The sequence below is a fragment of the Dendronephthya gigantea genome, unplaced genomic scaffold (assembly GCF_004324835.1).
Source record: "Dendronephthya gigantea isolate DGI-Jeju-01 unplaced genomic scaffold, DenGig_1.0 000005F, whole genome shotgun sequence".
NCBI classification, from domain to species: Eukaryota; Metazoa; Cnidaria; class Anthozoa; order Malacalcyonacea; family Nephtheidae; genus Dendronephthya; species Dendronephthya gigantea.
The window spans coordinates 582,958-597,692 of record NW_021163015.1 but is presented as its reverse complement, the minus strand read 5'-3'; the positions used below and the strand labels follow the sequence as shown (position 1 = coordinate 597,692).

The 14,735-nt window shown below is 36.4% G+C and overlaps 3 protein-coding genes across 3 annotated transcripts; all 3 read left to right on the top strand.

Annotated features, from left to right (window-relative positions):
• The first annotated feature begins 2,173 nt into the window (after positions 1-2,173).
• LOC114516229 lies at positions 2,174-4,616 on the top strand. The gene is made up of 4 exons (XM_028535650.1): positions 2,174-2,388; positions 2,787-3,104; positions 3,342-3,590; positions 3,861-4,616. Exons 1-4 carry the CDS (start codon positions 2,301-2,303, stop codon positions 4,232-4,234), a joined length of 1,029 nt encoding a protein of 342 aa, XP_028391451.1. The 5' UTR covers positions 2,174-2,300; the 3' UTR covers positions 4,235-4,616.
• A 4,999-nt stretch (positions 4,617-9,615) lies between these two features.
• On the top strand, positions 9,616-10,978 carry LOC114516367 (ryncolin-1-like). Its single transcript, XM_028535821.1, has 2 exons — positions 9,616-9,945; positions 10,586-10,978. Exons 1-2 carry the CDS (start codon positions 9,666-9,668, stop codon positions 10,840-10,842), a joined length of 537 nt encoding a protein of 178 aa, XP_028391622.1. The 5' UTR covers positions 9,616-9,665; the 3' UTR covers positions 10,843-10,978.
• A 779-nt stretch (positions 10,979-11,757) lies between these two features.
• LOC114515861 (ficolin-2-like) lies at positions 11,758-14,518 on the top strand. The gene is made up of 5 exons (XM_028535182.1): positions 11,758-11,848; positions 11,983-12,206; positions 12,497-12,545; positions 13,065-13,466; positions 14,130-14,518. Exons 1-5 carry the CDS (start codon positions 11,758-11,760, stop codon positions 14,387-14,389), a joined length of 1,026 nt encoding a protein of 341 aa, XP_028390983.1. The 3' UTR covers positions 14,390-14,518.
• Positions 14,519-14,735: the final 217 nt, after the last annotated feature.

The window sequence follows — 14,735 nt, the reverse complement described above, 5'->3', positions numbered from 1 at the left end:
CAGTGGAGCAGCCGTTTTGAAACGTTTCGGTGCTTAATTTACTCACATTGCTTGTCGTGGATCATTTCCACAAGCTGCTAATTAATTTTAAAAATTTGCTCAAGGTCTGGTCTAACGATGTTTGGCGAACAGTAACTCAGGTCCAGTGTATGTTAAAAATAAAAAAAAAGGAAGGCCTTTTTGTATGCATGAAACGGAAATTTATAAATGTACATGTGACACTTAACCTGTTACAAATTTTTTGCTATACAATTTAAATATTCAAATTAACTTAGACATCTTTATTTGATATTTTCATACGATGCATCCGCGCATTCACAAGAATTTTTGCAAGAGTTTTTTTTAACTATTTTCGACTTTTATCCAAAGTCACTGTTTTGCTACAATGACTATAATGTGACTTTAGTCAACGTGACACTAACAGCTAGGTTATGACGTTAAAAAACTCAATATATCGTAATTAGCATAACAACTTTAGGGTTTAAATACCCATTTTTCTCCCTTGTGACGTTAAAAAGCAAAATTAAGCTAATAACAATTAGGCACAATTAACCTTTTTAACGTTACAACCCCTGCACTTAGCTGCACTTGTTATCATCTGTTCTTTGGATAAAGAGTTATTTTAGGCCTGCCGCTCTCTAATAAATTGAACAAAGTGTGCTTTGACGGAAAAACATGATACACATAAAATAAATCTCTGGATATGCATCCCATATTTTGTTAAAATCCAACAAATAGTGTGTACAACAGTACTATAACTCTCCGTCCCGACAACCGGCAACTTGTCCCCCCCTCCACTATTTAAGACTTGCAAAATATACAACGTTCGTTTTGCTTTTTTCTTAAGGTCTGTCCTTGTTATAAGGGACACAAGCGAAAAACCTGTAGTCCTTTATGTAATAGAGGATTTCTTGACACTTGGCAAACTATATGCGCAGATATATACATTGGAAATTTCCGATGCGTTGCAAACTTCATGTTTTCTATTTAACTGTTTAAGAAAATTTGAAATCCTCAGATTAATTTAAGCGCATGGCTACTATTACTGATAGCAGCGTTAACCGAGGCTGAGCACAGCGAAGATTATTTCACGCTTGTTAAATCTTTCACATCGGCCACCAGACGACGCTTGTGCAAATTCTTTTATGTTCAAACAAGCAACAATGCATAGCGATGAATGTTTAAAAGTAAGAAGATAATACTTAGTTTTATTGATATAAAGTTTTTAGCGTGTTGCTTAAATAATATTGTTCCAACTACCTATGGATCAATACTTATATGTATGCTAATTTAGACGGGCTAATATGAAAACTAACGGTGACAGAAATGTCTTTAGTTTCCCAAGGTCGATTTTAAGCGCATGGCTTCTATTATTGATAGCACCGTTAACCCGAGGCTGGGCACAGCGGAGATTATTTCACGCTTGTTGAATCTTTCACATCTGCCACCAGAACACGCTTGTGCAAATTCTTTTATGTTCAAACATGCAACAATACATAGCGATGAATGTTTCGAAGTAAGAAGAAAATACTTAGTTTTATTGATATAAAGTTTTTAGCGTGTTGCTTAAATAATATTGTTCCAACTACCTATGGATCAATACTTATATGTATACTAATTTAGACGGGCTAATTTCAAAACTAACGGTGACAGAAATGTCTTTAGTTTCCCAAGGTCGATTTCTGACAATTGAATTTAAAAATGCAAGCAAATTTTAAACCTACTGGTTAAAGAGTTTAAATATTTTCATTGCAATGTGACATTTTCATTGTAAAAATTTTCATTGTAATTTTTCCCGAAACTTTCAAGGGTTTGATATCTATGTCGCTTCAAAAGAACCTCCGTATATATGTTCCCGGTTTAAAGCATTCAAGTCATAAATAGTACTATTCAGTATAGAAAGGGTTCGTGGGAGGAGGAACTATGTTGACACATTTTTCATTTTTTATCCCCGTCTGTTCTTCCTCTGGTTAATAAGCGCACTATAGAGATCATTTGGTTAATATAAGCGCAGTAGAGATAATTTATATGCGCATAATTTATACGCGCATTATATTCCCAGCGGGGATCATTTCACACCCGTTAATTTTTTGACATCTGCCAATGGCACCAGGGATCCTTTTTTAAACAATGAGTTCATAGCGTTTCATTGTCATTCCACAAAAGAATTCTGTCAAGTTAGGCACTAATATATTTCATAGATATAACCTTCTATAGCAACATAAACAAATGAAAATAGCTTAAAACTAGCTACTTTTTGTTAACAGCTAGGTCGATTGGCTTCTTAGATCGCGAAGAAAATGTTCTGTCAGTTATGCATTCTGGTCATTTTTATGAATTCTGTGGGATTCAAGGCCGAGCGGATTTCTGTTCAAACGTCAGTCAAAGGTAAATAAAAATGAATGTCAGGTTCTTTGCCCAATTAACGCTGTCATTTTGCCTCGTGTAACTGTGTAACTTGTCGTAATCTTTTATATTAAAAGTTGCATTTTGTCGCATATTTTTCGAACGAACATTGTTATCTCACAATGGGCTAATCGCAATTAAGCGCTTTGACAAATATGTAATTTCGTGGTGAATTGCAGAACGCCATAACTTTAGCACACGCCTGTATTCTTCTCTTGTTCTAGTTTGATTCCCATAGCATGAAGTACATAATTAAATAATTATGTTTTCCGGCGTTATTAGAAAACGTAGTGAATGTTTCATAAAAATTAATGTTAAAACCATTATAATTTACAAGTGCAACAACTGAATATTTTATGTGTCAATTGTTTTCTTCTAAGGCTACAAAAGAGCCCCTGATCCAAACAAAGATGCCTTCAGCGACAACTTCGATATTTGTATGATCAATCGATGGAACAGGAGAGCACGCCGAGTTCTCAGGACCTCACCGACTGCTGCTTGTAACAAAGCACACCATTCGAGACTGTGTTATGGTTGGCGCGAGGGCATACGTCGCCAAGGCAATGCTCAGTACATCTCTTGTTACAACACAAATAAACTGATACCCGAGTTCGCCGCGTACATTGTTCCAGCCGGTACATATGTGGGAACTGAGTACACCCGACCAAGACCCTTCAGAAAGGACGAAGGAATATATGGTAGGTATCAGTATTGATTAACGTCGATCAAATGAAGCTCTTAATGGCGTGGTTACGAGATAGTTAAGGGTATTCGAGGTAAGCACATAACCAGGTCATATGACAGGTATCGTCCGGCCGTTTTTCAGTTTTCTACCATAATCAAGGGTAATAAAAACCACAACCCATCAGCGGGAGGTGTACATTATAGTGTTAATATGACGTATACTGCATTGGGTTCCTCAATTTTTTTTTCAGCTCCAAATCCACAAGCGGTACATGAAGACTGCAACTCGGGAGAGAAGGATCGAGAGTTTTGTAACCGAGGTCATCTCGCGCCTAGTGGAGCATTCAACACCAAAAACGAGCGTGACCTCACGTTCATCATGACCAACATTGCACCACAGTGGGATGTTTTTAATGAGGGAAATTGGAGAATGGTTGAAAAAGCTGTGAAGGATTACGCTAAAACCGTTCAGCATGGTGTTTACGTTTTCACAGGAACAGGTAATTACCGTAAACCCGCCCTCTGTATTTATCGCTTGTCTCCACCGTATCATACAACTTTCCCCTGCGTCATTTACACGATGTCCCGCGGGAAAAAACACCCAAGGAATGCACAAATAAATGTTGCAAACACGAAATGGTATCCAAAAACACTAAATACCGTTATTCTGAATTCCAAATGTCATAATTTTACACAAGTTCATCCCGTCTCGATTTATTCATAAGGTTGAAATCGCTACAGTAGTGTGACATATTTATTTGACTTTACAGCGGGTATAGCGAAGTACTGGACAGTTAGTGTTTGGCCTAGAAAACCATATGTAGCAGGAACTGGGAGGATGACGGTTCCTAAATATTTCTGGAAGGCAGTCTGCGATCCTATAACGAGAGAATCCATCGTTTTCATTGCTGAAAACAATGTAGGTGAGACTCGAACGGACACAGTGGATAAAGGAACCTGTGCAAGTCAACCAATGACCAGGTCAAAGGGTGTGGTTTATTGCTACAGCATGGATGAGGTACGAGGAATTAAAAACCGTATTAGGAATTGGTGGCATGGATTTAGCTTTCCTGACTTCGACCCGGTTAGTTGTGGAACTAATAGCAGAGGCAATTTTCTTGACTTTTATCTTGAATTTAGTTAATCAAACTAAAAAACGTTAAATATAAAAATATTTGTCTAATAACGGTATACGAACCTCGGGCGTTTTCCTTTAAGCGGCTAAAATGGTCAAACCGGTCAATTGAAATAGAGTATTTCGTTAAGAATATTGCGGAGAATTATTGCGGAGAGACTCCATCTCCCGTCCTAGGCAGATGTAATTACGACGTGCCTAAATGCAGGGTTCCACTTTAAAATATCATTAAATTGTCTGTACTGAAATTTAAGACCAGTCTGGCCGTTTTAACTGTGCGAAGGAATGCCCTGTAATTCTTCCGGTTAATTAATGGTGAATGAACTTTGTTAGTTTGTTGTCATGTCAAATAACAATAAACCTTATTATCGTGTGATTCGTGTTAATTAACTGTAGGAAATAAACCTTGTTGTCATGGCAATTAACAGTAAATCTTGTTGTCCTGGGGCCGGTTGTTCGAAAAGTGGATAAGTCGCTATCCAACGGATAAGTCGCTATCCAACGGATAAGTTTTATCCAGCGTGTGATTTGCGTTGCACGAAGCTTGGATAACTTTATCCAGGGGATAAAAATCGCTATCTACCGGATAAATTTATCCAAGGTTCGGAGGTGGTTTAAATCCACTATCCAGTGGATAAATTCAAAGATACAAGGTAACACTGTAAACATTTATATAAAATAGGACAAAAATGCAATATTCCTGTTACTGTGTTTCAACAAACTAATACACATCATGATTGTATTGACTATTAAAAATGTTTTCGAAGTGCAATTTGTCGCAGCAGCGTCACTACGCACATTCCGTTCCGAGCGGCGATTTTTGCATGGACATCCTCGCATTTATAACAGGCGGTAAATTTACTATACGCTTCTAATCAGTTTATAAACGCGAATATGCAAAGAACGATTCAACCTTTTCCAAGGAAACTTGCTAATATCTAAGTAATTTCATTCACGAACAATAAAATAGTGTTCCTAAATTTGCTATGGGACCGAAAGGCAAAGCGTTGCAAGGTCAAGGAATAAAATTGCAATGTGTTTAATTAATAAAATCACTATGATGTGAAGTGCAAAGTTCGAGCAAATCACTTGTTCAAGTCTTTTCCATTCAGTAACTATACTCGAGAATTCGTAATGATTATGAATTCAATGTTGTAAATGCTTAGCAACAGCTGACTTTGTGGTACGAAATTTCAGGATAATCCTGTTTTCTTCCGGTAAATTTTAACTTATCTATTGGATAAGCTATACACTTCACTATCCACGCTTCGTGCAACGCATTTTTATCCAATGGATAACTATCCACTGGATAGCAGTTTTATCCGTTGGATAGGACTTATCCGTTGGATAAGTTATCCATCTTTCGAACAACCGGCCCCTGGCAATTAACAGTACATAAACCTTGTTGTAATGGCAATTAACAGTAAATATTTTTTTTTTGTTATGGCAACTAGTGCTAATAATTTTTTTACCATCAAGAATATCGGTATTTTCGTAGAAACCACAGCCTACAGGCTCGACCCGTTAAGACCCATTTACACTACGCGATTTCTCGTATATATACAATTCGTACCCTGGCGTATGTGAACGTATGAACACACGTACAAATGTGACACTTTAAATTCTAACCTAAACAAAATTGAATGAAGATTGAAGCATAATCATCGTGCAAGGGCACTGACACTGTCTTTAAAGCCGGTTTTCCACTAGGCGGAATTTTGCGACCGAACGAAATTTTTCGTCTGATATTCTTTTCAATTGCGAGAGCTCAACCGTAGCGGATTCCCTTCACCGGTCACAATTGAAAAGAAAATCTAGCGAGAAATTTCGTTCGATCGAAAAATTCCGCCTAGTGGAAAACCGGCTTAAGAGTTGCTTAAAAAGTGACAGAATTCGTTGTTTATAAGCGTTTACCAATATATAATATCCTTAAAATAGCTCCGGACAAAAGGTTATTGATATTTCGCTTCAATCAGTTCATTGATTTATTTAAAAGTTATGCTGTAGTAATTTCCATAAACATAATACTTAAAAAAAGTGTTAGAAAAATACTTCCCATAGCTTGAAAAAATTAACCATTTCGATGGTCGAGTTAAACTTTAGTTATCTTTCACAAATCACCAAAGACTGTTGTATAAAAGGCAAGGTAACTCTTAAGCATCTTTTTAATGTTAAATGACGTATTTCCGCCAAGTACAGAGATGGGGGATAGTTAGTTCTAAACGTACCTCATCAATATTATCGATGAGGTACGTTCACAACTGAAGATTAATAATAAACTGAAACAACGAACTCAATTACACACAACTTTCAATCGCTTTATTCTTCGTTCGCTGAATCAATACAATAACAGAATTCACAAACAAAAAGCCTCATTTAAATCCTTATTTCCTTTTGCGTGCGAATGCAAGGCTCAAAGAGGGTTTTTCGTAAAGCTGAAACTGCAGAAGAAGAGAAGAAATTGTTGGAAGATGCCGTGCCAAAATCGACTCGAGACTCCACCAAATGGACATACAGAATATTCAATGAATGGCAGTTGGCGAGAACCGAAACAAAAATCCGCGCTAAGAGAGCTAATCGTTTATGTTTGCACGACGTTTGACAAAGTACAACGTTTGGACTTCAATATAACCAGCATGACTGCTGATTCACTCATTCATTGTGTTTTTGCTTACGAAGTTTGTATTTGTATTTGCATCGATCAAAAACATATTAATGTTTTCGAAGCAAAGGGTCTTTTAGCCACAAGATAATTGCCAAACTACCCTTGGCCATCTGGACGCTGATAATTTAACTTCTTGAGCAGGTTGTTGTGTACGAAGAACGCTTTTTATTTATAGAGAAAAACGCTTGTACAATAATATAAACACAAAATATTGTCAACGTCCCAACTCCCTAGTTCTCTCGCTCGAGTCCCATGTGCTCGGTCGAGCCCGCTGACCTAATCCTGCGTTATTGTTAATCACTTATGCGCACTTCATGTAACAGTCACTACATTCATAAACAAGTGAAACAACTGTGTACTGATCTACATTAGCAGAATACTGAGCTAGCTGAACTAAATCTTGCAGAATTGAGATGTCGACTAAGATCGATTTAAAGTCAATAAAGAAGGATGAGCATATTCCAAATACCCAATTAAATTTAATGGTAGTCGCATTTCGTCCATACATAATGCTTCCTTAACTTTTATTGTGAAAAATATTGAGTGGAAAAACAAACTTAAAATTGTTGGAAAAAATTCAATTTGGCTACGATTTCCCGACATTCTGCAGATTAATAGGGCAGCCGTTTTGAAACGTTTCGGTGCTCAATTTACTCACATTGGATCACTTCCACAAGCTGCTGATTAATTTTAAAAATTTGGTCAAAGTCTGGTCTAACGATGTTGGCGAACAGTAACTCAGGTCCAGTGTATGTTAAGAAAATAACAAAAGATTGAAGGCCTTTTTGTATGCATGAATGCACCCATTTTTACCCCTTGTGACGTTAAAAAGCAAAATTAAGCTAATAACAATTAGGCACAATTAACCTTTTTAACGTCACAACCCCTGCACTTAGCTGCACTTGTTATCATCTGTTCTTTGGATAAAGAGTTATTTTAGGCCTGCCACTCTCGAAGAAAGCACAATTGGCGACCTTTTTCGATCATGTTTAAGATAACAACTTTAACCTTACTGGTTTTTAAAATTGCGTGTATCATTTCACAAAACTGTTCTCCCAGGACTTATAACATCATTAGAAGAGGTAAGACGTCCATATTTAAACATTTTAAAGGATTTCGACTTGTTTTAATGGCGTCATTCAAAATCGCGCTGTTTGAGATCTTGTATTTCTTTAATCATTCCCAATCTTATTGTCTACTTTTAGGAAGTTCCCATTTATCTTCAGATGAAATCGTATCAAATCATACAGTAAAATCTGGGGCTGTCGTAATAGAATGTTACAAGTTCTGCAAAAACGAACCGAAATGTGTTGGATTCAACTACAGAAACACAAAAGACGTCCTGAACTGCCAGCTGACAAACATCACTGAAAAGAGAGATCACGCTACGTTGAAAGGAGAATGGATACTAATGGAAGATGTTGAAGCGGTATGTATGTGTGAATGAAATTTTTACAGCTGCAAAATTATTGCTCAAACCAGAAGGAGATTAATATTAAACGAATACTAATTGACCTATTCACAATATGGCGCTGTACAATGCGTCATTCACAGTCGCAGCTGATAAACAAAAGTTAATTGGCAAACTGTTTTAAACGAGTGATGCAAAGCTGAATAAATAAAATGCCATTTAACAAGTGTAGCAAATAGACAACGCACTAAACTCAAGTGATGAACAGTTCACTTCGATGAGTTCTCGTCCTTCGGGATACTTCATGCAAGCTTTTCTGAAATAATAGGCAAAGAATGAGGAAAAGAGAAGGAATGAAAACACGAGTTCAGGTATGCTGACAGAGTAAAAACGTGAATGAGACCATACTAATTTTTATAAACCATTTGAGTTAGGTGCCTTTAATGTTGTCACCCCATTCGCTTATTATATGATTCACTTGGTAGCATAATTCAGTGAAATATTCCAAACAATTTATGAAAAAACATCAATTGAAGATATCGACTACAGCCACATGTGCACGATCTTGAGCATACAATTTATTGCCGAAGAATTTGATGTTCTCGTGTCATTTATTTCAGGAACCTCAAGTGAAGGACTACCTCAAAATGTTGCAAGCACTCTGGCTGCATTAAAAACCTCATTTGCTGATTTAACTTCCACACCTCTCGTACAATCCCCGACCACTCCAGAACCTTCAACAACTTCATATTATCCATCGTCGACACAAACTACTCCGCTCAACAATACAGGCATGAAAAATTATTTCATACTACCTTTAATGATGTTATATAGGAATGGGACACTAATGTTTACGGAGCGATACTGATGTGAATTAACAGCAAAGTCAATTTAAAAACATTTGACTCGGATAAGTAAGATTAAATGTTCTCATGTGATTTATTTCAGGACATTCAAGTAAAGAACTACGCCAAAGTGTTGATTTAACGTCCAAACCTCTCGTGCAACCACCGGTCACTCCTGAAGCTTCAACAACTTCATATTATCCATCGTCTACACAAACTACTCCGCTGAACAATACAGGCATGAAAAATTATATCATATTCAGTACCTTTCATCATAGGAATGGGACATTGATTTTATGTTTACGAAGTCGTAGTCTGAAATGTAAATAAACAGCAAAGTCATTTTAATCACGTTTGAGATGAACAAAAAGAGAGAAGCCTAATCAAGTAATCTTGTTCTATATATTTCACATTTTTATAGCTAGAAGCTGCGCCCATCTATATAACCAAGGCGTTAAAGAGGATGGTGTTTTTACCATCGATCCTGATGGCCTGGGATCGTTCCAAGTCAGATGCGATATGAGCACAGATGGGGGTGGCTGGACTGTGTTACAAAATAGATATGATGGAAGTCAAGATTTCTACCTTGGATGGTCGGACTATAAAGCTGGCTTTGGTAATTTGAGCGGCGAGTTTTGGCTGGGCCTCGATAAACTACATCGTTTGACGAAATCTGGCGAAAATGTTCTAAGAGTCGATTTGATGGATTTCAATGGCACTGAGGCTTTCGCGAAATATGGTGACTTTAGTGTGTCTGATGAATCAGGCAAATACAGGTTGGCTATCGGCAATTATTCAGGTAAACCACGCCAGAACTCTACCATTCTTGCAACGCTCACATATAAGTATTGTCACACAAAGCTTATTTTCTCTTTGCAGCTTTCATCTTACAATCTAAACGCAATTCCTCCAACCTTTTTTTGTTAGATAGCCCATACGAAGGTTAATAAAACTATACGGCACACACTTAAGGCACACCGCCCAATACTGTATTTTTCTTTGCGTTTAGTATTTTACGAGTATATGGCATTTTTTTAGAAATATCCATGTGATACCACCATTCAAAGTTTAGGTTTTATTATGCCATCTGAACCTGTATTTCAGTATCAATCTAGTGAGATACAGAAACATATGCTTTGAGCGTTTTCAGCCGCTTTGTAGAACGAAAGTATGCTTTCTAGGGCAAAGATCGACTCTGTCTATTAGAACGTCGTTGATAATCAATCTTTACTTAAATGCATTTGCACATTCACTACAACTCTACATACAGTACTCTTTAAAACAGTCTAGTGCATTAAATAAAAATACATACTTGCAGATACTCTTCGCAATTTTATACCAAGAAAACTAAAGACAAGATAGTAAATATCTAGTTGCTGTACGGAAGAATCTATTAGAATGAAAAAGAATATATTACTTTTTGTATATTTTGTTGAAAGGTGACGCAGGTGATTCCCTTGCTTATCACAATGAAATGCAGTTCTCAACCAAGGATAGTGACAATGATGTTTGGAGTGGTAATTGTGCTACGAGCTACAAAGGAGCTTGGTGGTACAACAGCTGTCATGATTCCAACCTCAATGGCCCGTACCTGGATGCAGGCCCGCATGAAAATGCCACCGGAATTATGTGGGAATCTTGGCGCTATCACTCACTGAAACAGATGGAGATGATAATTCGTCCAAAGCAGTTTTAACATGCACAACCATTAACAGTCAAACATCCACTCGCTGCTATTACGATAAATAATCAATTACACAGCGATTTCTAAATTTAAACAAAGAAACAAAGAGATACGCTACGTTACGCCACGATACGGTTAAAGTGGAAAACAGACCTTAACGTATATCAGGGTTGCTGATAACAAAATATATGTATTATTCCTAAGAGCGAGGCCTGTTTTACTATATAATTATATAATAACTATATAACTGGTGGGTTAAAGCCTCCCGGCCCCTTCTTCTCCTCCAGTGACAGATTCTCCCCCCTCCTAAGTATCCCCAAAATGCAGGAAATCAAGTCAGGTATACGGAGGTCCCCCAGACACCCATACAAACTCCGGCATCCCTAAATTTACAATTTCTAGTTCGCAACAATTTGTTAATGGCGCCCCCACGAAAGATTCCCTAAAAAAGAGCCTGCCTAAAATGTTTAATAAAAGCAAGGGACGGCACATGCGGGAAAGAGAATACGAAATTAAGCAATAAAAGAGGAAAACGTTTACGTTTAAAAATTTGTCCAAATAGCGATGATATATAATTAAAAATATATCATTAATTCTTTCGAACAACATATTTCTAAACGAAAGTATATTTTTATGTACATTTTCATGCATCTCCGTATATGAAAGTAGATTTTTCGGCAACAGCTTAAATTTCCTGCAATCATAATATAAATGTGTTACTTTAATCATATTAATTATATATATGCACTTAAATTAAATTCATAATTATTATAGCCAATATGTGATTGTGTCAATTGTTCAATTAATGTTAATAATTATTTACAAGACGTCACAGCGCATACTTATTTCATCTGCATTGTGGATAAAACGTTATTTTAGCTACTGCGTGCATGTCAAAGAAAGAACAATTGGCAACCTCTTGAAATCATGTTTCACATATCCGTCTTACTGATTGTTAAAGTTGCTTTTATCGCTGCACAGAACTGTTCTCACAGGATTTACAATATCATTACAACAGGTAAGTCGTCCATGTATATGTATTTAATATAATGCTTTTGGTTTGTTCCAAAACAACTATGCCCCTTTCATTACTGAAATTACTGATAGGCCTAGGTTTCTTCAGCATTCTTTAACTATATTGACCACTTTTAGGTGGTTCGTCTTTACATCCAGATGAAATCATATCAAGTCATACCGTGAACTCAGGGATTGTGCCGATAGAATGTTACGAACTCTGCCAAAAAGAACCGAAATGTGTTGGATACAACTATAGAGAAACGATCAATGTTGTGAACTGCCAACTGACCAAATTCACAGAAAAGAAAAATGATATCGTAATGACCGGAGAATGGATGTTAATGCTCGATGAAAAAGCGGTATGTAACTGAGGTTTTCACAGGCCGGAAAATCACTGATGAAAAGGAATTGCATGAGTGTTGACTGGACCACGCGTACATTATCACTGTGTCCAATTGATAGTATTAGGAAAAAAAATGTAAATAGTTGAATATGCGAAAACTTGTTTATTTATACGAGAGCAACGAAAAACACAACACATGCGGGTGATTGATATTCAAACCCATTGTAGTCATCGGTGAATTTTCGTACGTCGTATGTAAACCTTTTGTGTACTTCATCTAAGTATTTCTGAAATCATTTTCAACAGCCAAAATATTATAAGGAGGAACAGAGAAAAAATGACAGTGTAAAATCAGGTAAGCCGCAACATCAAACATATCCCTAAAAATTAATTAGAATGTGGCAAAAATACAAAATAAATTTTAATTAAAATTGATCAGGGCCAATTACTCTCAAACTGATTCGGCACCTTATGTGTCATATTGAGTATTATCCATTCAATGAAACGAATGAATGAATCAATGAAGAATCAATTTCAGAAAAAATGAATTGCTGTATTAAGTATAGAGGAGCGAATTCAGCATTTATTTCATGCTTGTCGAAGATTAAATCCTAATAACATAGTGGCTTATTTTATTAAATTTTATTATTGCTTCATGTTTTATTCAAAGTAATATCAGCAACGGATTGCACACAATGTTCTGGGAGTAGTGTGGCCGCATCGAACACCTCATTTTCCTCCAGTTAACCACGTATAAAATAAATAATAAATTAGTTTAGGTAATCGTGCGATGTCGAGTACAATTTGGCATTGATAGTGACAGTGGTTAAAAATACGAGTGAAATATCACGAGTCATATTTTCCTAAATACATGTTACATGCATCTTGATAGATACCGGCTCCAGCTGTTCAAATCTGTATAACAAAGGAGTGAGAACAGATGGTGTTTATACCATCGATCCTGACGGCCAAGGATCGTTTCAAGTCAGTTGTGATATGAGCACAGACGGTGGAGGCTGGACCGTGTTCCAAAGAAGACAAGATGGAAGTCAAAATTTCTTCCTTGGATGGTCAGACTATAAAACAGGCTTTGGTAATTTGAGCGGCGAGTTCTGGTTGGGCCTTGATAAAATACATCGTTTGACGAAATCTGGCCAAAATGTTCTAAGAGTTGATTTGATGGATTTCAAGAGCACTGAAAGTTTCGCCAAATTTGAAACATTTAATGTGACTGATGAATCAGACAAATACAGATTGACAATTGGAAATTATTCAGGTATACCACCAAGCTATAGGATTGTAAGTTGTTAAAACGTTGCCAGTGATCGCACTGAAATTTTTTTCACCGTTGAACGGGGGCTCAACGTATGTTTTTTTGTAAACACGTTTCTTCTTTTTCATTCTATCGCGTCATTATTTTGCCCCGTTAAACATTCTCTGGTTTTGCGACGCTACTGGTTTATCGGGGGTGTAATAGCAAAACAGTTCTAAGGAGGTTACCAATGTTTTAGTTTTTTTTCGCCAAATGTAATTAATTGGTCCTAAATCATTACATTATGTACATTCTTCATCATCATGTAGGCCTATTGCGCCAATGAGGCGCACAGGGCCTGACATTATGTACATTACCATTGTTTAAAACGTTACCTACAGGGGGTGGTAAAGAAGTGATAACAAATGTACAAGGATATTTCGAGTTCGAAAGAAGTATACCCATATTTTCAAAATATGCAGGCATCTTCTTTACGAGTGTTTTATTAAACATAGTGATATAGACTTTATAGTTAAGGTTAAGCCGCGGAGTGAAGTCTGTTCTTCATTCTATTTATTTTGCAAAGTCGTATGACATTGCGCATTTATTATCACCTGCTGTAGACCTTGTTACTAACCGTAAGAGTTTAATAAAATGAATCAACTGAACTTATTCCTTTTTTTAAAGGTGATGCAGGTGATTCCCTTGATGTTCACAATCAAATGCAGTTTTCTACTAAGGATAGCGACAATGATGTTTCTGGTAATAATAATAACTGTGCTATGAACTACGAAGGTGCTTGGTGGTACGAGAACTGTTATCATTCCAACCTCAATGGCAAGTACCTGGGTGCAGATGATGATAGTGGCAGCGGAATAAAATGGCTCTCTTGGAACGTTTATTCAATGCAAAAGGCGGAGATGAAAATTCGGCCAAACCCGCTTTAAGAATTTCCTACACAATCGTGAAGGAAAAGACATTGATTTGTTCCTTTCTCATTCAAACTGCATAATGATATAGAAGTAATACTATACTGATAACAATATAATTTGCAAGCCATAAATATGTTTTGACTTTACAGCTTAATTGACTGTATTTAACTTAATGCCATTTATAAGTAGCCAATAAGCATTTTTTATAATATAATAAGTAATCATTCTATCATGAATAAACCTTATATAAATAAATATTCATTGTATAATAAATAAATCTTATATAATAAATCATTGTTTTACATAATAAATAAACATTATATAATAAATATTCATTATATAATAAATGAACATTATATAA